The 27,493-nt window shown below is 36.9% G+C and overlaps 1 protein-coding gene across 6 annotated transcripts in view; it reads right to left on the bottom strand.

Annotated features, from left to right (window-relative positions):
- Positions 1–27,493, bottom strand: part of adgrb1a (adhesion G protein-coupled receptor B1a) — a 123,791-nt gene that overhangs the window by 16,970 nt on the left and 79,328 nt on the right. For 5 of the 6 annotated variants that reach the window (XM_088410107.1, XM_088410105.1, XM_088410106.1 and 2 more), the window contains 7 exons: positions 18,397–18,500; positions 16,417–16,519; positions 16,155–16,305; positions 15,996–16,065; positions 15,013–15,079; positions 12,823–12,908; positions 4,006–4,104 (listed from right to left, as the gene is read on the bottom strand). In XM_088410107.1, coding sequence (XP_088266233.1) covers positions 4,006–4,104; positions 12,823–12,908; positions 15,013–15,079; positions 15,996–16,065; positions 16,155–16,305; positions 16,417–16,519; positions 18,397–18,500 — 680 coding nt within the window. The remainder of the gene's footprint in view (positions 1–4,005; positions 4,105–12,822; positions 12,909–15,012; positions 15,080–15,995; positions 16,066–16,154; positions 16,306–16,416; positions 16,520–18,396; positions 18,501–27,493) is intronic. The other variant, XM_088410108.1, reaches the window with a different exon arrangement.

Below are 27,493 nucleotides of genomic sequence, written 5' to 3'. Positions count from 1 at the left end.
CATCATCTAAAATGTTGAACATCTGAGTAAAAACTAATAGGCATTGTTGTACCATTTAATGTCTTAAATTGGGATAACATATCGTATATGAGTACATATTATTTCCTTTGCATTGCGATCACATGAAAGAAATTTTTACTTTGCCTTACGTTGCTCTTAGCCTAAAAAGAATGATGAGAAGAGACCTTGGCCCATTTCCTCAAAGCTTATTGTCTTTATCATTGGTGTCGGCCTACTGTAAATCCAATCTATTCTTTCAAGTCAAAATAATTATAAATCTACGGAGGACATTCATGTACATGGCAGTTTAATTTGTTTTCGCAAATACATTTAATTTTGACAAGAAAAAAATTTCGCACAAATGTATTCATATTCCTTAAGCTTACTAATAATTTTAATTGCATTATGTGGAGCAAGTCAACCCAATCAAAAAAGTGCCTTATCATTATAACAACAAACCAATGACAACTAAGAATATGTTATTAAAATGAGTCTGAAAATGTAGTTTGAGTGCTGCTGAACTTAACATTTTGGTTTTATTTATTGGCGTTGGCCTTTTTGTCTCTATTTGTGTTTATTTTGTCTAAGTGATATGCCCCAAATTCCTCTGATTTATTGATACGCCTAGTTAGTTGTTACATCATGGTTTGTTACTATATAATGTTTAAGAACATCAAACAAAGGTAAATATGAGACAAAGACAAGCAAAGTAAACAATTCAAAACTATTTGGTCCTGTGTGAAACAAAAGTTGCCCCTAAAATTGAAGGCCTAAATTGAAGGCCTAGATTAGGGGTGCTTAATGTTGACCGGTCATCCGCTGAGATGGTGTTGGTTGTGCGCATGGCAGTGCAATACATGGGCGAAGAAAAAAAAAAAATCAGCCCCAAAAAAATGTCAATCGAAAAAGTAAAAAAAAAACACCACCATTTTGTTTACATCAGGATTTTCTCTGAGAGATAAAGTATCAAGTATTAATAAACGTGTTCCAATCCCATTTGTGTCATTAATTACTTGTTAAACTATAGTGTATTTTGAAGCAATGTCTGGCCTTCTTACAATGTTTGGCTGCTTTCATTTAAAGGAGATGATTGGCAGGCGGTGCATTCTCCCTGTGTATTTCAGTGCACTTTTATGCTCGTTTGAGCTGTATTGGCTACCCACCACAGGTCCTTGGTCATTAAAATGTTTTTTTTTTTTTTTCTGGTAATAATCAGAATTCAGGGTTCCAACAATCACATTAAGTCATTCATGTCCCAAAGTGGCAGCAAAGCAGCCAAAGACCATCAGACTACCACCACGTTTGACTGCTAATATCGTTTTGTTTGGTTTTTTTTTAATGCTGGCCTGACCAGCAGGTCTTTATAATTTGTTCTAGATTTCTTTATGAACTCAATGATGAGTTGTCACTGTGCTCTATGGGTGATTTCTATAAAGCGGTCACCACTCTTGTGGACCATTGTTCCATGTTTCCTCCATTTTTGGGTAATGACACTCACTGTGGTTTTCTGCAGTCATTAAAACTTACAGAAAGCAGAAAGCATTTTTCCCATTTGTTTCTAAATTTTTATGAAAAGTGACTTTTTGAGTTCTTTGCTGATCTTTGTTTTTTCTGACAACTTGTATTTGTTGGGAAGTTATTTTGTCATTGAACAGGTTCGGCATTAATTGGGCTTTTCCAAAAATTATTCACTGCTAGTTCATGATTAAGTAATATTCAGTAAGGAATTTATTTCACATAGGGCCTGGTAATTAAAGAGATGTTTCTTTTTTTTCTTACTTTTTACTTTGCAGCAAATGTTTTTTTTAATAGTAATTGCTATAGAACTATAGAAAAATAAGGTGAGAATGCAAAAAAAAAAAAAAAACCATCAGCCGTGCTAATAATTTGAATACACTGCATACTGTGCATTACAGTTAATGATTGGGATACAGGAGTGGGAGTTTCTGCTTGATGTTCCAGCACAGCAATATCAGATCATGCAGTTAAAAAATAAAATGTCCAGCAAACATCATACATGCACACACTCCCACCCATAGACACACACACTCACACGCAAGCACGTCTGCAAGCACACACACACAGTATACACTATAGATATACTGTATGTTTGATCAATACAAACATAAATTTCAGAAATTTTATAATATCTGCTCTTTACAGATTATGAATGTGCTTGTCTTTTATCGGTCATCACAAAGGAAAACACAGTCACATAAAATCATTTTTCAAATCTCAAACTTTACTTCACTTAAACACTTGTATGTGTATTTATGTATATCAACACTATGTTAAATTTCTTTGTGATATTTCTCATTATTATTAATTGAAACTTTAGATCAAATGCTGAATATGACACAAGAGCTCATCATTTCACATCTTACGTCCAGGTATTCTGAATTGGATAGACAACTTAGAAATAGCACTTTTTGTTTAAACCCACCCGTTTTTTGTTTTTTTTTCAAGTGAGCAAAAGTAGTGGAACATGTAACATTATGTTACTAAAGGGTACTGTACTACGTTGATTGCCCAAAAAATAAAGATTGCTGAATGGCCATGCTAAATTTCAGATTTGGGTTTTATCCATGAAGACAAAATTCATACTACAATAGGTTCCCCAGATGAATAGCGAAAGGTGTCCACAGTGAAAACGGTAAAAACAAACCCTGAAGCAGGGTACACAAACATATTTTTAACACCTTAATCCGTTTTAACATGTGATCTTACACATGATGAGAGAAAAAAAAAAGATGTGGGCTGCTCGTGCTCATAGTTTATCTTTAGCAACAACCATGCATCTCAAACCACACGTTGGCACCATGCTGTCTCAAGAAAAAGAAAAACAAGCTATTCTTCCAAGCAGATCGGGGAGGATGAAAGTTGAAGTATGAATAGATGAACAGATGCTGCACCAGAAGATGTAAACGACTCATTAGTTAGACAAAGCAAAACAAGTACGAAGTACAGAGGTGAGCTGATAACAACGCTGGGATAAAACTGATGGACTAATGAGAAAAAAGCTACATTGTTTGAAAAGTGACAGAAAGGCTAAGGTTTGGAGAAAGTTAGTGTCTGCTGCTCTGTTCACTATTGCCAATACAAAAGCTGATCTTGCCAATCAAGGCTAAATTGCATGCACTTAGTTTCTAGTGTAGGTAATGTTATGATTTGGGCTTGTATGTTTTCTTCTGGGATAATTTCACTAACTTTCAGTGATGAACCATGATGGTAGCAGAAAAGGTATTGCAAACAACTACGGAAAAAAAAAATCATTCAATTTAAATAAAGATGCAATCTGACCAATTTTGAGTTTGTGTTTCAGTCATAATTATGAGGCCCCAAAGCACACAGCCAAAATAACAAATGAGTTCATCAGAGGAAAGAAGAGGAATGTTTAAGACTAGCCAAGTCAATCTTGAGACATAAACCCTGTGGTGCATGAAGTGTACTCCGAAATTGGAGAGCTAATAAAGTAAGCTGTAAAACAAAGAGCATTGTCAAAATGTTGGAATGAAAACTTTCACATAAGCAAGCAAGTCAAGTGGTTTCAATTGATCATAACCCTGATGCAGGTATTGTAAGCTTAAAGATTAAATACAGTAAGTCTGGTTAATTTTAGCCTGAGAGTTCCATTCTTTTGGCTCACATAAAAATGTTACAAATGTTGAAAATAATAATGTCCCAAATAATGTTACAATTACCATACGAAATCGTTGTTAACAAAAATATGACGTTGATCTCTTGTCTCATATTCTGCCTTTTATGTCAAACCAGATATTACAGACTGTGAGCTACAAAAACTGAATGCATTTGTGTCACTCTTTCAGTACTATTGGAGGGGCATATCCCTATTCTGAATTGGATGCCTAAAAAGATAAGTTTGAGGAAAAAATGAATCGGATAATGAAAACAGAACCAATCAAGAGAGGGAGAACAAGAGAAGTGTAAAGTTGATGAGCAGATAGCAGCAAGAAGAGTTAAGGAAAAATAATTAGCGGAACTAACATGGCGTTACTGGTAGCTGTGGTGGATACGTCAGCCGACGAGATAACTCCACACTTGGCACATTTGAGCGTCATATTGTACAGTGGCACTGTCATCTGACTGCAAAGTCAAATTAACACGCTGTAACAACAACACAAACAGATACAAATGCACCTATACACAGATTCATACAAATGTACATGTAGATACAGGCACAAAAAAACAAAACAGTCACGCAAACAGTGAGTCACAGTGGTCTCGCACAATCTCTCTCTCAGGGTACTGAGCCAACTCGAAGTGTTTGTGTTTTGTTGGTTTTATCTGTATATGACTTGGAAGAAGATGGGGGAGGGATAAGACTGCCTTCACATATTTTATTTTCTTAAAAAAAAAAAAAAACTCAGGACTTAACACTACCTGCTCAACATGTTACCAATGAGTTCATTTCACATAACAATCCATATTACATATGCCTGATGATTATCTGTGAACCGACGGCAAAAATCAACATAATATTTCAAGTGGCCCCATCATGGGAAAGTATCATTTCAATTCCTCGTAAAACAATAGTTGGATCGTTAGAGCACCTGCCAAGCCATTAAATCTGAATTTACACCACCGCCAAAATATTTTATTGCTGAATATTTGTCTATGAACCGCTGACCTCCCTGCGTGGTTAAAATACTGTAAGTGTGCTTTTAGGTTACGATTCATTTGTCCGAACCATTCCGTCTTTTTGTGTCCATGACTTGGTACTGTAGCTGAATGGATACTCCTCTTTCAAGCAACACTTGAACGACATTGTAACATTTTCATGTCAAAGTTACTGGGTAAACAGAGCTATGGGTCTTGTTAAATGCACAAATAACAATTACTTTTTGACAGACAGGTGCAGGTGTTGCTTTTTTGCCCCTAGCTTACTGTGGTTCTCCACAGTGTAGCTTGACTTTTGAGTAGGCAAGACAGGTCCTTATTGTCCAGCTTAAGGCATAGTCAACATAGCAAACGGGTGATAAATCTGCTATATGTGCCCAGATTTTTTTTTGTTGATTATAAGTGAAGGTTCCAAAAAATCAGAACAAAGTGGAGTTTTGCCAAATTTTGTGTTTGTATTTAGCAATCATAACCCGGAGATTTACATCATCACTCTACTGAGCCAGGGGTGTCCAAGGTCGGTCCTCGAGGATTGCTGTCCTACATGTTTTCCAGGTTTCTTTTCCTGACACACCTGGTTGAAATGATCAGCTCATCAGCCCGCTCAGCAGAAACCTGATAAGGATCCTGATCATTTGAATCAGGTGTGTCAGGAAAAGAAACCTGGAAACATGCAGGACAGCGGCCCTCGAGGACCGACTTTGGACACCCCTGCTCTACTCTATTTGTTGCCATAGAGGCCGACACTATTACCGCCTAGCGGCTTGGTGTGCTTGTAAATGAATAACACAAAACTCAGTCAACAATCAGTAACTGTTGTGACAACAATCCCCAAACCCATTGATGGACACCAGCAGCTAGGAGTGCTATCAAGCTTTTCCAAATCAGCAATTCCAAATTTGGGGTTTGGAAATTGGTGAAAGGAAATTTAAGACCGTGCTCATTGGGGGAAAATTCCTTTCCTTTCTGGTTTTATATTTACCCCAAGTACTAAATACTGTACCATGAATCCACAGACCAATTGGTGCAACGACAGCTGTAAGGTGGACTCTGAAGCTCTCAGTTTACTAATTGACCAAGAATCTCACTTTGCCCAATGATTGTGAGCTGTGTATTGTGACTAAAAATAACAGGGTAATGGATACAAGTTAGTTTTGTTTGCAGGGTTGCAGGGCGGCTGCGCAGGTAGCAGGTAGCTCGGGCATTATGAATGAGTTCATGTCACTCGACTGGCATGGGAACAATTTTTGACTGGAAAAGCTGGATTAAGATGCTGGAAAGTGCTAGTCTGGGTTTACCTGTTTAAGATGCTACCCTTGTAACCCGATTAAAAAGCAGAAGAAAATAGAGAGATGGATTATGTAGAGTAAAAATGATCATATATCATTTTAGCTCAACCAGAGAACTGTACTTTGTAAAACAGTATCTATCACAATTATTATCTATAGAAAACCAGTGAAAAGTAAGAAATGATGTAATTTCATATCTTACTAGTTTTATTGGAGAACAGTATATAGGTGTATTTTAGTGTACACTCCAATTACAATCTCAATTCAAATGCAATAGACATCATTTTTATGCCGTTATAAAAGCCTAAATCATAAGTCTTATATGTACAGTACTTTTACGTGAATTAACCGTTATGCAAGACTAAATGAAATTTTAAAAATGTTGCCTGGTTTTCATTCACCATCCTGTTAAGTCCACTGATGAACAAGAATTACACCAACAAATGGAGGGAATTCAAATGTACAGCCTGTAGATGCCCTGATTAAATACCACATCATGGAAAAAATTTAATTTCAAGTGAAAGGGCACTACACCTGTTAAATGAATGCCTTAGGCAGTACTATTGCGAGGCAATCAAAATTAATGTATTAAAAAAATAAATTAAAAAAAAAACTACTTACTTGGACAGAAAAGTCAAAAGGTAAAATGCAAGCAGATGGCCTGATGGTGGTCAGGCAGCCATTTGGGAAAATTACTTACTGGTCAAAAGATTTGTATCAAATGACTTAACATTAACAGTAAATTAATTTGATTGAGTGAAAAGGATGGGATACAACATACCACAGCATAAAATTAAACCTTTCCCTGACTTAAATGGTTTTAGTGTTGTCTCATTTGGTGAGGTCAAATTAATTTGTTGCTAGGTGCAGATAGCAATAAAGTCTGTCTCTAAGGGAGAATTTGCCTAATTGAAATGTTCATGTGTAGTTAATTGGATGCAGAATAAATAAACTTAATTAAACATGTTTTCTAAACCTTAACTAACACAATCATGAAAGGTGAATCAACTTGAAAATGTATTTCCATTCTTCTCAAATACATAAAACCCCCAAATTATACCCCCAAGGGTATAGAGACAAATGTTTCTGACTGATCAGTTTGTATCCTTGAATAAACTAACATCCAAACAATGGTGTGGAAAAAACAAGCGGGCCAAAACTGACAGGAGCCCCTTGCAAACAAACTAATTTGATGTAGTCAACTTGTGTGAATTCAGAATAGGTCTGCGGTAAAATGAACGTGCCACAAAGCTATAAGAGAAATATTTAGCACAGGTGCCTAAATAAGTCTAGTTTTGGCGTGTGACAAAGCATGCAAGTACAGCTAAGGAACTCCCATGGGCACTTAAAGAAAAATATTTTTAAAGTTGTTTGTTACTTAGCGAAAAGAAAAAAATCCCACCACTCAACACACTTTTATTTGGGGCATTCTGACCTGATGTTTATATTACCTGACAGCGGCAAATGGGCCAAAGTAGTGACACACATACATCAATTAACTTTTCATTGCTTTGGTTTGGAATGCAGACATTGAACTGATATAATCAAAGTTATTTTGGGAGTTGAAAATTTAAGAAATCCCTTACTCAAAATTGTTAAGGTTACAGAGAAATGTAGTTTTCAGCTATCCTGAGTAACCATTACGTTATGCTTGCTGTGAACTGTTCAGTTCAATTGCTCGTTATTACTGCAAGTGTTTGGTTACCGCCCATTTCATTTCTTTATTTCATTTTTATGAACAATAAATATACAAATTAACCTGCCGGGTCTCAACTACAGTCTTTACACAAAAGTGCTCTCACAGCAAAGCCAGCCATTACATGTGTGCTATTACTACTTTTCTGCATAGACAGCGCACTCTGAACCTGCTGCAAGTCAGTCGCAGGGCAAGTCGAGTTGTGGACGACCATTCCTACTCACTCACACTTGTACTCCCGTCTTCCCAAGTACTGTATATGGTAGTTTAAACATTTCTCATAAATTTGGAAGATATAACGGTGATAAACCTTTACCAATTAAGTCAGGTAACACAAGTGGTGATGTTTATAACAGATTAAAATGACGGACAAAATCAATTGTCCCCTCAGTCTTAGTCCATCGTATTTAAAATGTTTTCGGCGGGTTAGGATTAGTACCGATAGTCCGTCGTTACTGACACATTTCCCACCTTTGCAAACAAACAAACAAAAATAAATATTCCTGCTTCTACTAATAATCATATTACTTCTTCTACTACTACTACTACTAATACTACTACTACTACTAATAATAATAGTGGATTGGTGGTTATCACACCCGCCTCACAGTTCAGAGTCCCAAGTTCAATCCTAGCTCGGCTCCGGTCTTTCTGTGTGGAGTTTGCATGTTCTCCCCAAGCCTGTGTGTTTTCTCAGGGCACTCTGGGTTCCTTCCACATTACAAAAACATGCATGATAGGTATATTGGACACTACAGATTGCCCTTAGCTATGGTTTTGAGAATGAATTGTTGTTTTTCTCAGTGTGACCTGCGATTGGCTGGGAATTAGTTCACGGTGTTCCCTGCCGACTGCCCATAGACAGCTGTGTAATAATCTAAAAATTATAGTGAGCTTTTCAGGGGACCCAAGAACGAGTATGCCTGTTACTTAGGTACATTTTCAGAATGAGACATGAGATGTTCTTGAGATGCTACTTCCATTTCCACAGAAGCAGCATCCAATTATTCACTTGGGAAAGTTCTAAAAGTGGGGCACTGCCACATTGGTCAGTGATGTATGGGTGGGGCCAAGGCATAGAGGGAAGTTATTAAAATTCTGGATACTCGCTGAAACTTGATTTGGAGCCATCGTAGGTGCATGAGGGTCGGGGATGATATTCTGCCAGGGTTTTGAGTAGATGGGAACTAAAGAGTTACGAGTATTGGACAATGCTTTAGTCCACCCTTTACATGGGAAGGGCATGGATGAGGGTCTCAGAGACAGTCAGTGACTGATGACAAGAGCCTGAAAAATGTAAACAGTTGAAGGGTGATTGGTCATGGATTTTCTGTGGGATCTGTAAATGGAATTCTACCTGTTATTATATTACAATGTTGTCTATTGTATTCTATTGATTATATTTAAATGTTAGTCCAGTGAGTCCGAAGCGTCGCATGCTGTATACTTTGCTACTGACCAGACTCCAAAATACAACCACTGATCTTAAAAAAAAAAAAAAAACATTTCTCTCACTCACTATCTCTTTGAGTAGCTCTCTTTTTTCTCTCTCTCTCTCTCCCTCTCTCTTGCTCTTTTACTCATTTTTTTAAGGAATTCCACAACAGAATTTGTGGAGTCGATTTTAACCTCCAGGTTGTTCTTCAGAATGTAAGGTCAGTCCGTGTAGGTGGATAATCAATGGATTGTAAAGAGAAGGCTTCCACATATATGTGGTATGCCTTGACTGGAGCTGGATTGGCTGGTTTGTGGATGGTGGCAAGCAATTTTCTACTGGACAGATTTAAACAGACCAACTACAAATCTGCACAAGCCAGAGGTGCTCACACAAGTGGTTGAGACGAATAGCATAGTGGGGTGTCAAAAGCAGTAAGTTGAGGAGAACGAGTTCACTGATGTGTCTTGAACTGGTTAAGACTGGGTCACTTGTGATTTTGATGACTGCCATGTCACTGCTGTGCAGGTTTCTGAAAGATCCAGATTGAAAATGTCGCAATTCTGGAAATATGTTGGGGAGATGTGTGTTATATGCACTTTTCAGTGTTTATTCATTCATTCATTTAATGTTTATTATACTGTGCTATATGCATATAATATGAGGCACTGTATATACTTTACATATAAAACAAACTGGACAATGTGATATAGTTATATATTCACATCGTATATAACACTATTGTATATTACACCTGGTGTCGTTCCAGACTCGTCATATTCGCATTTGCTCATTCAGAAGTCGTCGGTTCACATATGGGCTCTGGCCATTCACACAGGATATTAAGTATTTGATATACACACGTTATATGACTGTAATCTTGTGAGGTCTTAGCTTTTTGCCTCGGTGCATGTCTTCAATGCGATATGTTTCTCTGTTGAAGCACACCTTCACATTCATTTGAACTGAAACAGAAAATGTTTCATTTAAATTTAATTGACATAAGCAAATGATCCCTAAAGGTATGGATGAAGTAGACTGTGGCCAAATCCTAAATTAATCCAATTGCTTCATGCGGTATGCAATGAACCAAATAAATTTGAGAGACCACAGGGCTTCAGGCTGGCCCTACATGGTTTTATTTTGTCTAAATATTCAGACACTGCGATTACATTTTTCATCTACTAACTAATGTACAATCATGTGCAACCATTTTGTCTGTTCATCTTTCTCGCATTAAACATTTGTACTTACGAACAAAGTTCAGGTCAACACTTCAACGCAACTGCTGGCGATAATGCACAAATGAGCAGGTTTCCACATCAGAGGTGAAACGAGCCTTGCGTAGTTTGATTACTTAAGTTAAAATGATCAAGGTATTTTCTCTTGCCACGGATACCTGCTTAATAATGTACACATCAGAAAAAAATATGTCAAGCCAATCACAGCAAGAATTGTGAATGCTTTGCATGACTATAAATCACAGTGGAAACGCTGTGAGAAGGCCAATTCCGCAACATACCTTACTTTAGCAATAGATAGGGACATGAATGCCTTGATACATTTTTATTTTGAAGCTGTTTCTTTCTACTGCAACTGTTGGTCCCGACTGGAGATAAAAAAACAAAACTATTTTATTAGCAATTCAGGGCACTAATAAACGACTTCATTACATTGATACAGTGATACCTCTACTTATGAACGCCTCTTCTTATGAAGAATTCAGCTTACAAAGAAAAAATATTATAATATATTATATAGTATAATAATAATCTCTAGTAACGAGAGAAAATTCAGGGTGACATTGTTGGCATATAATATGAGGCACGAGACACCAGCGCTCACGCCTGCATGACTGTAATTTATTTTTTAAGTGAGGAACCAATGTGTGTTTGGTTAAAAAAAACAAGAGTTAGTCTGTAGCCTTTCACCAGAAAACAGTGAAAAAAACTCTTGACAAACTACACCTAAAGATACAGTTGGCAAAGCAAAACTAGGAGCCTATTGTCCACAAAAAACATGACTTGTTTTTATGGCTACAGCTATTACATTATAATATTTAGGGTGCTACATGACCAGAAATTGAGGAAATCATGTTATGTTCTTGACAGCTAACATGCGATCAGAAGAATTAGAGGCAATAATATTATATTATTATTATGGCAATTTTAAGAGAGCGTTGCGTGTTTGCAATCGGATTAAGCAGATGCAGTAATGGATGGGGCTAAAACCAATACTTTGAGAGGATGCGTTGGGCATCTAATAGTTTACCCAATCGTTGATAGCATGGGGAAGGATTTCTAAGGCTGATGTGTTCCTGATTGAGGAACCCTGAGTGAGAGAGAGGGGATTCTGTGCAAACTAAAAAATGACATTTCAGACAGCAAAAACAGATGCAGTTCAACAAAAAACTCATTGAAGAAAGCAACCATTAACCATTACGAAAGCATTTGAATGTTCCAGAAAATGCTCAAGTGGACTGAAAAAAACTGTCTTGTAAAGGGGAGCAGGGTGTACTCTTTCTGGAAAGCTGTATGGTTGTAGAATTTATTCAAACGTAATCAGGTTTTTCGTCAACCGAGTTGGGTTGTATAGTAAATGACTATTTGACAGTACGTATGTCCAAATAGCAGAAAGTCTGACCAAATTCACACAATTAAAGGAAGATGCAATGGACATAGCGCACCCCTACGTATTTTTTTATTTTTACATAATTGTAGATGGGAATGCCGTGTGCATTTTCAAGAGACCAATTAAGTCAAATCAAATGCATCCATGCACGCATATATATGAATAATTGGGTAATTTACGAAACGCTTTTGATGTCTGTCTTATTATGGACGTCTAGCCAGTACAGCACATATAAAAATGTCTGTGCTCTTAAACAACCAGCTTGACATTAACATAACTACTTATGTTGTTTATTTGTCTGTTGCACCCTCTTATGTGTCAATCTTTTTATTAAACATTATATTTATTTGACGGTGCAAAATGTAATTGCATGTCACCCAGATCCAATATGATACATGCAATTTTTTTTTTTATTAGATGTTTTCTTTTCCTTGTTTCTTTATTTATTTTGTGAAGCCCTGCTTACCCTTACTAGAAATGACCAAAGAGAAGAAAACAAGGTGGAATTAATGAATAGTATTATCACAGAACAACACACAGAGAACAGCTGGATACTTCTAAAGCATTGGGATGAAACACCATCTTTATGGCAGTACCGATAACCAGATGGAGCTCCACGTTTTGTGCTTTCTTTTCTTCTGCATAGTACTTTAGTGGTCTCTCAAGATACATAATAATTTACTTAAATTACATGTATTAATTTCTTTCCGTTCTAACAATTAAAGATAATTTCTGGAATCAGTTTGAAAGGTTTGATCCAAAGAAAATGGGCTTTATTCACCAATCATTTTTGAGAACACATCTGCTCTTTTCAATAAAAATGTGGGATGTAAAGTTTCCGAGGAAAGCTTTACAGTATACTTACACACATTTTCAGTCGTCATTGAACATGTGTTTTTATACTTTTTATTGTTCTGTTGTCATAAGATTAAAGAGATTAAGTCATCATTAAAATTCTTTTCCAAGTGGAGTTCAAAAATGCTTGAATAAAGAAATCCCACCGGAGAACCTTTTTCTAAGATCAAATGTAATTCTTATGAAAATGTTGATGAATCAGGCCCAGTTATCCTCTTAGTGACTACACCACCAGGCTGGTTATAGGTGACAGTGTAAAAGTGTGGTATAAGGCATACCCCGCCCTCTCCTTTAGTTTCATATCAGTAATGCCGTCTTTGGACACCAGTTTGTTAAAAACGAGAATCCCAATAACCATGTTAACCTGCCAAAAGAAGAGGCATACAATTAATACATATAAAGACATTTCTTTGTTTACAGCATGCAGAAGCACTTTGATTATGACAGAATGCTATAAAGAATTATGAAACACTGAGCTGAGGCTCTAAATGTTAATTATATATGATTAAGTGTTGGATATAGAATCAAAATCACACCCCGATAGAAAAGTGTGAATAACATAAATGTAATATTCCAGGAAAATACTATGTTATTAAAGAGGGACAGCAGAAATTGTTTTCATCATGATAACCCTAGTTTAGAAAACAAAATATTAAACCAAGTTCAAAAAACTAAACAGACAAAATTAGTACTGATGTAAAAAAAAAAAAAAAAAAAAAAAAAACTTCTTTTGTGAAAATGGAGCAAAATAAAATGTCACTTGTTTGCTATTATACACTGTTTTACTACTTAAGTAATTCTATGATGTCCAGCTACAGTATTGTGTTGTCATATACAGTATCATGCATTTTGGATTATCCGCTGGATGAGTAAATCGGATTTTGCTCAACTATTCAACTTCTGCCCACTCTAGTCAACAGAGACATAAGCTCACTGCCAATAGCACGCAAACTGTAAATCCTATACTTCAGCTCTTTTCTGTAGATCTGCTGTCTTGCAGCTCAAATGCTGTGAAACCCAAGACACACATGAGCAACTTGTTTTTTGTGGTGAAAATGATCAAAACATCAAATTGGCCTTTTCTCGGTTATTGATGAGCAGGTGGGGTCTAACATAAAAAAAAAAAAAAAAAGACATATACATTTTTGTGCTGGAGCAAAAGTCCAGTTATCCAGTTGAAGTCTAGTTATCCGTTCTTGGAAATTCGGCAGATGATATTGCGTCTCGTCAAATACAAACGTGCCTTTCTAAAAAAAAAATCCAAAAGAACTACAACTCTTCCTATGTGCACAGTTTGACTGCACTTTGCACCTGGGTGTAAAAAAAAAAAAAAAAAAAGGGTCCTTCCAGTCCATCCTGAAGCTTAACCACTAAGTTTAGACTGGAGGGCTTAATGCTCAATTATTGAGGTGATTTTTTTTGTTTTTTCTGCGTAATCGTCACATTATATTTTAGTAAGTCAGTGTGTCAAATGCATCCCAAAGTGACCCCGTAATGTCAAGTTTCTGGAAGTAAATAGGATGCGGATGCAGAAACTCACACCTCTTTCGCATTGTTCAATTTTCGCTTTCCTTTCACTGCTTACTTTCCTCTTCATCGACCGCCATGCATGTTGTTATTCCCGTTCTCATTGTACATTGTGACGTCTGTCATGTGGCAGTGTTTGCGGAAGTAAATATAGTACAGCGAGTCGGTGCTCTATTTTATTATTTGTTTTTTAAATCATCTCATATCCACAGAGAAGCGAAGCAGGAGGAGGTAGAAATATTTTGGCGAGGTGAGTCTTTTCAATCTCCTCATTTCATGGAGACATTTATGATGTCACATCATTGCCTCCCATAATAAATGAACCATCTGCATAGCTCAATTACTACCATGGCCACATATGTCCACTTTATACTTCGTGTTTCAAGTGGAAGTAAATTAAAGTCAAATAAAATCAACACAGTTACTCATAACAACTTAGCAGTTTCATAGACATTTCCCAGCCATCTCCCAAGCATTATCTCAGCGGTGCGCATATTGGGCTTTTGATGGCGTATAGGTCGGATACATGAGACCTGGTCATTTAAATGGAGGCGGGACTGCATACGTATCCAAAGTAGGACCACACAGAAAGTGACTCAGTTTTGGAACATTAACAATTATAATCTCGCTAATAATAATAATACTTTCAGTTTTGGAACCCCTGTGCAATTGAGTTTGACACCTCTAAGCTGCTAGGTTGTTGCGTGGACCTTTTGCTTTCATCGAGGCATCCTTTTTTTTAATGCTAAAACACGCAATTGGCATTTAGTTGATTACATGCTCTACCCTACATTATGAGGCGGTTAAAGTGACAAGTCAACAAGTGGATTCAACCCGAAGTGCATAGTGATAAAACAACTGCTATTCTGGAATTGCATGATGAGGCAATTTGATGCAAAGGTGGTTAAAGGCCAAAAGCACAGAGAGAGAAGAAAGAATACCAAAACAACAGCTGCAGCTGGCCCAACAAATGCATAGAGAAGACCTCCCTCCAGGGACAACCAGCAGCTACAAGAGAGGAGCAGATAGACATTTGTAGGATCAAATAGAGCTGGAAAGTGCAATCTGCAGAACTTGTAAGCGAACACTTACGAGCTGATGCAGACTTAAGTTTGTTTTTGTTTTGTTTTGTTTTTTTTCAACTATATGTTGCTCCATAATTATGGAGCAAAAAATAAAGAGAAAAAAAATGAGAAAAAAAAATTTAAAAAAACAAAAACCCACACTTAAGTAGCTACAGAGTGTAAGCTGATGTTTTGATGGAAAATGTACTATGCAAATTTTGAGACTATAGTCCACGGCTACTTTCAAGAGTGGTATTTGGCTGTCTTCATTAATTTCCAAAAACACCCCCTTGGAACAGTGTTTTTTTTGTGCCAGTCCAAGCTTTAAAAATAATATCTACAATGGACAGAATGAATTGAAAAAATATTTTTGATGCACTATATAAAAACATTTTAGGGGGGCAGAATCACAGATCAGTTTATGCTTTTCAGCATTCACAAAATTAAAAACAGTGGAGTGATGTAAACCCAAAGACGTACGAGATGGGGAATACATAGCAGATCAGAAAGATGGAATGACTGAAAGCAATTATGGAGTAAGCTTGTCAGAAAACATGCATAATTAAGTAAGAGTATGAATCACAATATGCAAATTGGGATGAGTATTAACCCCAAGAAAAAGAATCAATCCTATACAATTTTCATACTCACATGAAAACATCTAAGACACACAAATGATAACTACTACAAATACATCTTTCTGACAATTATCTAATGCCATAGAAATGGGTCACACCAAATACACATATGAATGAAATGATCATGAAAAAGTAATAGAGGCATGAAAATGTACTCATTATGAACAATTTTGGTCAAATTATACCATACATAATAGACCATCTATAGAAAAGTGTGCTTACTAGCTTGGTGTTCCATAGCCCTTTGCCTTGGTAAAGCCCACTGAGATTGCAACAACAAGAGCAGGGAGACCTGTGATAGAAAAAGGAGACATGAAATGGAATGAATTAGTATTGCAAAACTATTGCAATTACAACATGTATAAGAGATGGAAGACCGACCCCAGCCAAGACAGAGAAAACGCTTGCGTATTATGCGATTCCTTAGACGCCCTGTTACTGCCATGTATGACTGCCATGCCTCCGTCAGGACCCAACAAAATGACGACAGGAAAAAAAAGTGAAGAAATGCCGCTATCATAGTGCATAAGACCTGGAAAAGTAGGATAAAAGAGTGTATTGGAAAAGCTCATCAATACACCACTGTGATCATACAATACTGTATAGCCTGAATATATTTTAAAGTTAATTCATGGGTTCTTACCTTATTTCTTGTTTGCGTCTGTCCAATGAGAATAAGAGCATTGGAGGAAATGATTGAGAGGCAGAAGTTGATAAGAATGACAGATCGTTCAGACCGAATATATCTGCAGGACAATGAGAGGAAAGAAACATTAAACATTTGTGGGTCTCGCTTATTTTTAATAGAACTGGGGAAAAGGATTATGTCTACTTCCGAATTGTTTTTTTATGCTACTGTTTTGCACATGAGAACCAGTGTGTTGTTTAATATGTCTTTTTTCAAAATGATCAACATAAAATAAAAAAGGAAACCATCTTGAAGTTGTCTTTTCTGGACTTTGTTACAACAAATAAATACCGTAATTCACCAAATATAAGACACACCTGTGTTTAAGACGCACCCTTAAATTCTTGGGTCAAACTGGTATTTTCTGGTAGTTTCCATGTGTAAAACGCACCAATAATTTGGCGACGATGTAAAAACAAAACATAATTCATCTCATCTTGCGTAAACTTCATATTTTCTTAAGTTATATATTTGTTGTGTGTTAAATTAAGTGTGTTTCAGATTTCCCACATCGTGAACAGATCAGTGAATGCCTCACCAGTGTAATATTGAATTGGCTTGAATCTGTTGTTTTTCCTTTTCCTCGTGACGTGGTTTGAGTTCATTTTACCATTTTACATCCGTGTTTCACCAACTTTTTCCTCTCTGTTTTAGTCATATTCCTGTGCCTGAACAAGGATGGACTCTGACATTGGTTCAGTCTGCCCGCGTCTTTTCTTGAAAATAATGACGGAAAAACTAACTCGAGCTGCTGTTAGCTGCAACAGCCACTTGATGCTAACAGGTGCTAGCTTATCCCATTACGGTAATTATTGTAAGTAAGAATATGGCCAGTATAAAAATGCACATTTGTGCATCAAAACTCGGCTAATGTGGCTGACAGATTAAGCTTCCTCAAATGGTGTAGAATAAAAAAAATAAAATGAAAAAATACTTTGTTACTGTTTATAGGATGCACCCATACTTTTGGCCTTCATTTTGCGGAAAAAAAGTGTGCTTCATATTTGGAGAATTGCGGTAATAGATGAAACAAATTAATCAATAACTCCACTACATCATTAGTTCAAATAATGAGTCTCTTGTCTACCACTGTTGCTATTACAGTATGGCTTTTTCATTGTCATGTATGTATTTATTTATTTATTATTCCACATTACAAACAAAAAAAAACATTTTGAATTTAGCAATTTTAGTGATTGACATGTTTGTAACCCACAAATTCCCCAAATCGTTAAAGCAAGAATACTTGTATTTGCCTGCATTAGTCAAAAGTCGATAATGATTATGATTAGCATTGCCATCATGACATACAATTTAAACAATTAATCAATGTAACGAGGGTGCCACGTTGGGTGAAATCGTGATCAGGTGCGGATCGAAAGTAACATCGACAGCAGAGTAGTGCGTTGCCTGTTACTACAGTGGGGAATCCAACTGTGTCGGCAGACAAACTTGTGAGTGACGGATATAATCATTGGATACTGTATACATCATGACCGAGATGGGAACATGCAGCTCAAATCAACGGAAGAGTAGCCAAGAGTAAAAACATTATACAGCAATGTTGATGTGAAGGATAGGGATCCGCGTCAGCTACAATTTACAGTAAGTACATGTAAAGTAGATTGATACATTTTTTAATCATGGGTAAATTTAGCTTTATATATACAATAAGATCAAATGTTTAGCTTTTTATTGCTGATTATTTACTGACTGTAGTGTTTCTTTTCTTAGTAACTGAAGTGGTAAATCATAAATTTCGTCATAAATTTACATTCTCACAAAAGTGAAGCAACATCGAGTTAGTGGCCCCCATTAAGCAAGTTAGAATAAATACTTGAAAATGCGTGAATTAAACATGATTCAAAATATGAAGGTTTTAGTAAATTCAGTTTAGATCTCTTTTAAGAATATTCATAACATGTATTTTCTCACCTCCAAACTGACACATAGATGATGATAAGTAGCAACAACGTTAGAGAAGATACTCCACAACCCACAATCAGTGTCACGGATGGAAGCTGTGTTTTATCCATGTTCTGGAAAAAAAAAGACAGAACAGAAACTTTATGTCATTTTATCGTGTTATTATAGTGAAGGAGAACATTTCTAAATTGCAGCACAAATAATATAAAGATTGTGCTCTGATTTCAGCCATGACTTTAGCTACCTCAAGCTCCTTTGGTCAGATAATATAACTCTATAGCAGCTCTTCATTGTCCAACTGTACAAATAAATGATTTGATCATTATTTTGAATATAAGCACATTATACGGCTTAAAACATAGACACTACTATGTCACTACTATTATAGTGATTGCCATATTTTACTGATTCTGAATACTTGATTTGGGTTTGGCACGGACTGGTGCTTGACCTACATTCATATCAACACTCTGGCCTGAACTCTTTGCAAATATCTCTCTCTGCTACCACAAGTCTCAAAATTTCTCAAGAATTCTGCAAATGTTCTACAGAACGCCGATGGGATAAGGTACTGTTGTTTAACTTTAGGAAAAGAACATATTTGACAAAGGTGCATCTGAAGCGCAAGACAGCAAATGGATCTTATCCAAGCAGCCGATGTGTAACCATATATTGCATGTGATATTGCATGTTTATGTGAGTATTTGCTGCAGTGTTTGCTATAAGCTAAATATTAGCTGGTTGAATGTATAGCTGTGGTTTTAGTTCTGGTTTAACATGTTGTCTCAATGTTAGCATGAGACATACACAGCGGATTCTGACTTAATACCGAATGCCTCACACACACACACCAGTGAAATCTTTTTTTACAAGGTTCCTTTGACATATCATGACCATCTTGCACATTTCTAGGGATTGTTTTGGAAGATGTTATCTACTTAATTTCTCCCCCCCAAAATATATAAAATTGAAAATACAAGCTAATATCATAGTCCTCACTTAAGAATGCATAAATTGAGTTGTTGGTGAAAAATGGGCCCATCCTGGCTGGAGCCACACTTTAATGAAGCTTAATTACAATATATGACTTAGGTAATTACAAACAGTTCATCACTTGTATTGTTAGTCTTTTCTTGGTTTGAATATATTTTGGAAGCTATTTCATAAGTAAGAATTGTCTGCAAAATAACATTTAGCAACATTTCCATCCATCCATATAATAATCGCCCTCACGAGGATCACTGGCTTGCTGGTGCCTACCCCAGCTGTCTATTGAGGAGGGAATGAAGGAGCCGAAATGCCCATGGAGAACATGCAAACTCCAGTGAGCTGTAATTGGACTTGGGACTCTTAACTGTGAGGCTGATGGGCTAACCACTATTCTACCATGTCACACTGAGCAACATTTCCATGTAGATTCAATCAGCAAATTCTTTAATGCTGAAATACACGACGTATTTTAACATCTCATTTCATAGGAAATGTATTTCTCTTAGCTGTGTGTCTAAAATTTCCCACTCAGTCTTATTCAAAGTCTGAATGTGAGGAAGTTAGAGAGACCACTGATGTGATCATTGGCATTTTTATACAGCTTTTATATTGCAAGTGTTGGACAACAGTGGTAAAAGTAAACATTTTGCAGTCTGATTTTTGAACCCTAAACCCTGTCCAGCCTATTGCAGGACATCAACCCCTAGCTCTTGCAAGAGATAATTGGCTGAGTTTATAGCCTGTCTTGTCTGCTAGTTTGATGTGTGTGTTGGGGCCAAGTTAATTAAATCCTTCTGATTAATCTGCACTGCAGTGAGTTCCTTCTCTAAAAGTAAATGGGGGAGAAAAACATTATGAGTGCAGTGGCGTGGAAACATGTCTGTTGAGAGAATTTTTACTTGCGTCTGTGACAGAAGTCTTGCCCAGCATGAGAGAGAGTTATTGGAGTCACTACAGAGATAATATGACAACCAGCAATGAAAATACAGAGAACAACACTATTCGCACCAGGGCTTGATCTTGAAGTTGCAAAAAAATTTAGGCTTGGCACATGTACGGTGGGATTAATCCCAGTGGAAAATCTTCCATTATCTTCCAACGGGAGATCTGGCCCTGACTGTTGTTTGTGCCCATGCACCAAACAGTAGCTAATATTAAATGACCCTTTTTTGGAGTCCTTGTCACTCACTGGTGAGACCCCACCCTACTTTTGTCTTTCGTTTACCCTGAATAACACTCCATTCCAGCAGTTTCATTAACCCATTCGTTCCCAGGACCACATTACTTTTAGTTGATCTTCTTTTCATTTTTCTCTAGCAAATGCCTGGAATATTCTGCAACAATCATTTGTCTATTATTTAAAAACGTATTGAGGTATACAGTGCAATTGTGTGTTGCTATGAATCGTTCATGATATTATGTAATATACAAGACTCAAAATAATTTTTTGAATTGTCCGACTGCATATGAATGCATCATACGTCTTGTCCTCACATTAGCAGCTAGCGGGGACTTGTGCCGTATTACACAATGGCAGTGTAGCTGACCAGGGTTTCCTATATTAGCCCAGGGCAATTGGTCCATTGTTAATGTTAGCCTCTGAATGGTGCGGCTGAAATTCAGTACATTATCAATTATTATTAATGATGTGATCCTCAAAAGATGACCAAATTTAGCCCTGCACATAGCTTGTCCAAGTGATGTTGCCATTTAAATTCTGCTGAAGAACTGTCAGAGCTGTGGGTAGTCAGTTTGCCAAACGTTCTGTTTGAATAAAAATATAATATTTATTGATGTACACACTCAATGACATGTCCCTCTATGTGACTGAGGAGGTGCAGCAATATATAACTACATAAGTTATTTATTTTCTATTTTTTCTTTCCTTATAGAGTGCTCCGGTGATGTTTACTTTCGAGGAACATAACCGGCAGATTGGTGCCACGCTTAGCCTGTCTGTACTCTAAAAGATTTTTACTTGCTTGTAAAGTGGATTTATATTTCTACCTTTTGCAGACATGCTGATCTTGCACCCTATTTGTTTTATGTTTTGGCAAACACAAAGAATGGAAACACAAGCTTAACTTATTTGATTCTCAGGTACAGATGATATTGTAAATATAGTTACGTATTGTTGGAAAACACAATATTAAGATTGTCCATTGTACATACTAGAACTTTGCGACTCAGTGTTGATACACATCAAACCGGATAAAAGTAGCTACTATGTGGCATAATACGTTTAAAAAAACACACAGCCATGCTCTATGATGGATTACTGAGCAAGCCTTGCTAAAAAAAAAAACATTATGTGTCGATAAATAATAGCCATGCAGCTTTCAAAGAAGCCTCACTGTTTGAGGACAGACAGCTTAATTGGTGTTACAGGAGGAGCAGTGAGTCCTGTAATGTATTTAGATCTGTGGCAAAGAATTCTGTTAACAAGTCTAGGAAATGCTGTCAACTATGCATATTTTATAATGATGATGCTTTGGCATCCGTGGGAAAAAGAGGGAAACCCTTCCAGAGGTGATTGAATGTAAGTGCAGTTAAATGTATGATCAAACTAAGTGTTAGCTATCTGTCAGCAGTTTTAACAAAGTGCATCGACCTGTGTTTACAAACATAGATGCATATCTGAGAGCTGTCTTGGAAAAACTGCAAAAGGGTGTCATTTATTGTAAAGTGTTACAGTGTTTGTGAAATGTCCCCACACTTGAAGAGGAAGAGCACGACTCAACTGGATTACACTCAATATTTGTATTGTCTTGAATGTTTACTTGGGATTGAACTGGAAATGAGGTTATAGTATTGACAGTTGTAGAATGAATTTTATTTTTCACACCGTGGGTACAGTGAAGCATAGAGCAGTATAACAGCAAGTAAAAACACATAAGTCCTTCAGATGTTGGGCCCGTTTTTTCGGTTCATCTTTAAATGTGACTTTTCTAGTTTCGAACTAGCATTTCGTCTTTGTCCACCAAGCTGCACACCAGTCAAATGACTGTTGAAGTTTTTAAACAGGCCAAAAAGTGGGTGAGGTCACAATGATGATTGAGGCAATTGAGGCCAACATGAGCTTGAGTGCGCACAAAAGCACACTTGCAGCACCTACCGTCACAAGCTGCAGCCACAGAGCACAATCATTGGAACAGCCAGCTCCAAGCCGCAACACCTCCTACTTGATCTTTCAATGAGTGCAGAACAGTGGCTGAGTGTTGTAACCTTTAATCCCCTAAGGAGCCTGCTAACATTGCCACCTGGAGTATCGGGCCCATGAACACAGCAGGGAAGACACCAGTCATTGCAGGTGAGAAGAAGAGATACATGTCCAGCCTTGGCCTGTGTGATACCAGATGGCCCACTGACAGGATAAGTCTAATTGCCCAGCAGCTAGTCCATATTATACCGCGGACATCTCGATGATATGCCATCACACACGTAGGGAGTTCTTCTAATGCTCTTCAAAGAAGCTCAGCAGGCACTCTTCAAGTGGGAGCACATAATTCAAGGATAATCACTAGGAGATTCCAAACCAACTGTTTAAAGAAACAAGATTCAATTTAAAGTGCTATGCACCTACAATCACAACCATGAAGAGGAAAGATAGGCCAATTTCTGCAAGGGATTAGGGTTAGGGTTGGGGTTAAGAAGGCTTGACAGTGCAGTATACCAAAAAGCAAATTACTGAACATATTTCTCAAAACTAGGTTAGCCTCAGGTATGAAGTAAACCTTAAGTCCATTACATAAATCAAAGAATTACGGTACCGTATTTTCTGCACTATAAGGCGCACCAGATAATAAGGCGCACCCTAGATTAATGACATATTGTAAAACCCTTTCCATATATACGGCACACCGCATTATAAGGTGCAACATTAGAAGCAGTCAAACTTTTACAAACCAGCTTTCTGACAACTGCATTCACTCCCAAAATGAATAAACAACTGTCAATGTTTTATTTTAGGAGTATTTCCGTCACAGTTTATCTTTTAACAGCAAGGTATAACTTGTGGTGCAAGATTTATATCAGGGAACCTTTCCTCCAGTGCAATCGCAATATAGTAATACTCAAAGTAATAACAATAATAACTCAAATAATAACCCTAAACTTTCAATAGCATAATAACTCAATGTCAATATGACCAACCTTGTTCAAATGTAAACACACAAAAAAAAAACATAAAACTTACTTTATCAGTTCATTCCCCATCTACAAATCCCAATCTCAATATTGATCCATATATAAGGGGCACCGGATTATAAGGCACACCATCAGCTTTATAAAAAAATGAAGGCTTTTAGGTGCACCCTATAGTGTGGAAAACACAGTATATTGTGAGCTTTCTTTTATGCATTTGCTATGACATTGTGCAGATACAAGTACACCATTATTGTTGAATTGAACAAACATTTTTAATTTTATTCAACTTTACATCTATATTTGATGTGTTGTTGCATATTTGTAAAATACTGAGCCTTACCTTTATTTCCAGACATGTTTTTGTACTTTTTTTTTTTTATTGGGCCCAAAAATAAACGTTTGACATTGAGCCCCCAACACAAAAAGGGCCATATTCTAAACTAACAAATGAGCTAAGATTCTAATCAATATATTATCCATTCAGCATTCAACAGTTTTAGTTGCTAGAGGTTCAGAGTCCATTCCTTTAAAATGCAGACATTTGTGTGTGTGTGTGTGTGTGTGTTTTTGTTTTTTATTTAAATCTAAATGCCTGCGGCAAATTTGAGCTGAGCAAAATAAGGATGAGAAATAACAGCAAGAGAGTAATAGGTTATGTATGCTGTAAAAATCGGAAGTGGAAATGTAATGTGGCATCAGAGGGATAAAATGACTGAGGGGTACAAAAGAAGATCGAAAGTACAAGCGAAAAAAGGAGTGAGGTGTTTATTATTCTGTGGCCGTAGGAGGCTAGTTACAGACAGACTGCCTGGGCCATTTAGAAACTGGTAAGAAATTCACAGTAGATAATTGGCATGGGGCCCATGGATATCTTTTTAAAAAATGATAGCTGGTGGGGCATCAACAGTGCATGGAAGACGAAAATATTTGCCTTCCCATCATCCTTGACCAAAAGAGTCAGTCAAGGAATTAAAAAAAAAAAAAAATCATGATGCTATTTTGATGTAGTTTTTTGTGCCATTCCATTCCCTTCATCATACAGAACAAACAGCCTTGCTAGTAGTTCTGCACTACCAATACCAAACCAGGTAGTGTTACTGGCCAGTAACCAAACAGAAGAGTACAAAAGAGTGGCATTGATGAGTTATATTAGAGCAGGGGTGTAGAATGTGCACCTGGCCCCACAAGGAGGTTCAACCAGCCCACAAAATGATTTGTTAAAATAAAAAATAAATAAACATTAATACAAGAATCAAACCTCAGCTCCACATTACTACAGAGTACACTCAACTTCAGTCTACCTGTTTCCATTCTTCTTACGCCTCAAATTCCTCATCCAGTCTCAAAATACACATGTAACCATGACCTCACTGACAATGGAAAATTACAGAACTCACGAACAAGTTGCTGCGTTACTGCAGGCTTGCAATGATATTCACTGATTATTTCCCATGCCAACAGGGAGAGCCTTTTGTGACTGCACCTTAAGAATGTTTTTTTTTTTTTTTTTTTAACTTCAGTCAGCCCAGTATTCTAAAAATTCAAAACATGGCATTTACTCACCCAAAAGAGGTCCAATTTTTCTCTTCTTGTTTGATAGTCACAAAATGTGGCATATTTATGTGCTAGGCATGGGACAATATCAAATTCTGACAGTATGATATGTGATAAACTTGAGCAAAAATATCACTGTATTGTTGTATTGACATTACAGCAAAGTTAATCACTTTAAAATATTTTTGCTACATATTTCCACATTAAAAAGCTGTTTTATTTTCAAACAAAATATATAATGCAGAATTTGCTGCAACAACGAACATTTACCATGCTAAATGGAAATTAAAACTAAATAAAATCAAAACAAACCTTCAGTGAGCAAAAGGGCTTTTGCTCAACAATAAACGTATACATAAATTCTTTCTGATTGAACACATCTAATTTAAAATGAAATTTGCACATGTAAAATGACAGCTGAATGTGAAAAATAAGATCGATTTGAAATAAACTACCATCAATCCAACTACTTCATGTATCAATTAATGGTACAGTGTGGAGTGGTTTCATGGTGATGAGCGTTTATTTTCTGCACACACGCTCATGTGCCACAAAGTAGCCAGCGCTGGCCAATTTGTCTCTCTTGCTTCTTATCTCGCTCTCTCGTACGAGAGTGTGCTTCATCTCACTGTCTCTGTATTTCTCTCTCGCTAGCTTCATAGCTTGCAGCTAGCTGGTAGCGTACATGCAATACCATTCCTCTCTTCCCATCTCTTCCCACACAACCCACTAGGTTTGTGTATGGATGGGGGAAAAGTTCCATCGTTTGGCCACCTTACAGCTTGCGAGTCCTACTTTGAGCAATATCAGATAAAACGCTCTGCGAAAGTAGCATATGATAGCATGTTAACGTTACCTGCGGTAGTTAGCAGGAAGTGGACTGCAGCAGCTGTAATGTGATAGGCTGCTGCAGCCGAAAAGGCTCCTGCTGCACAGTGCAGTTGCTTGTGAAGCCAGGTGACATGGGAGGGAAGAGAACTTCCTGTTTTTGACAGATTTGGGTGGTTTTTAAATAACTGTGACTTTTAAAAACACTATTTATTGCTACTCCTGTTGTTAGCGCATGCCTAGTATCTGCCTTGTTTTTTTAATTTTTTTTCCCTGGCTCCAAATCTTGCAAACGGGCAGTCAAAGTCTCCGGTTTGCCCAATCTTCTATATGTGCCCGTTTTTTTTTTTTTTTTTTAAGAAAGTCTCTAAAAACTCAGACCAAAGGGGAGATTTGCCAAACTCTCAGGATCCGCGTTTGTGTATAGCAATCATATACTAGAGTGTTACGTTATTACTCTGTGACAAACATACTCTGACGTCACTTGCTCAACTTGTGTTTGACAATCACCATGGATGCCCATACCCTCATTAGTTGGTTGCAGTGGCGGTTCGGGCGTTTACTTTCGCCTTCAGTAATGTCCAAAAACAAAAACAAATTAAAAAAGAAATATCATATTATAATATAAATATATCAATAAAATGCTTTCCCTCCCAAAAACGGCTATCTCCTAAAACACTTAATCCAACACAAATCCATTTGTGTTTCTTTCCTCAAGAAACACTTCAATGACTTGCATGTACAGTTTGCCTGTGCGTTTCAGTTCCAACAAGAAATCCTTTTCTATGTTTTAATTCGCTTTAAAACAATACAAAACAAAGAATGACCATGATACAGAAGCACAGGACACAGGGATTGTCACAGCCAAATGGCTTATACAGTATATATATATATAAATGAAAACAGATAAAAATGAAAGTATAATAGATCCGCAGATTATAATAATAATTATAATAGATTATAATTATGATCAAATATAATTACGTTTTGCCAGCAGAGAAGACATTACTGGGTTTGATGGACAACCACTGGTTGGTTGTAACCATTCTGTAGGTACTAGCTGCTTGTTTTTTTTGCTGCAAGAACAACGATGGTGCCACACCGAAAGAGGGGGGAATTGTGCAGGTTTAAATAGTCCTGGTTACGGATAGAAAAGGCCGAAAAATCTGTTTGTGTACAGTAAGTATGACACACATTTGTATGGTTCAAGCTCATTATACACAAGCCCTTATACTAATACCTCAATTCGATTCATTTTAGACCATAGTCATGATTTGAAAATGCTGGCCTTCCTGTATACATGGAGGCATACAATGAATGTTTGTGCCTTGTTCTTTTGGCCTAACAAAGCCTTCCATTTGAGTTGTACAGGCCGAGGTCTAACAAGCACCATTCCTTCTATGTACTTCTTTATGGGAAACCATCCTGTTGCCAGGGTAACCATCCTACAAAATGCTTTTAAAGCAATTTACAGTCTAATAATAACTAATAGTAACCAATGAACACTCTTCGCAGAGATGGAGTGTGCTTTCCACAATGAGAATGGCTGTATGTTTGAGTCAGATTCAGATTTTTGGAACACCATTTA

This window comes from Hippichthys cyanospilos, chromosome 3 (assembly GCF_059441005.1).
Source record: "Hippichthys cyanospilos isolate Australia breed blue-spotted pipefish chromosome 3, RoL_Hcya_1.0, whole genome shotgun sequence".
In the NCBI taxonomy this organism is placed as follows: Eukaryota; Metazoa; Chordata; class Actinopteri; order Syngnathiformes; family Syngnathidae; genus Hippichthys; species Hippichthys cyanospilos.
Note: the sequence above shows the minus strand (reverse complement) of the source record. Positions and strands in the feature narration are given on the sequence as shown.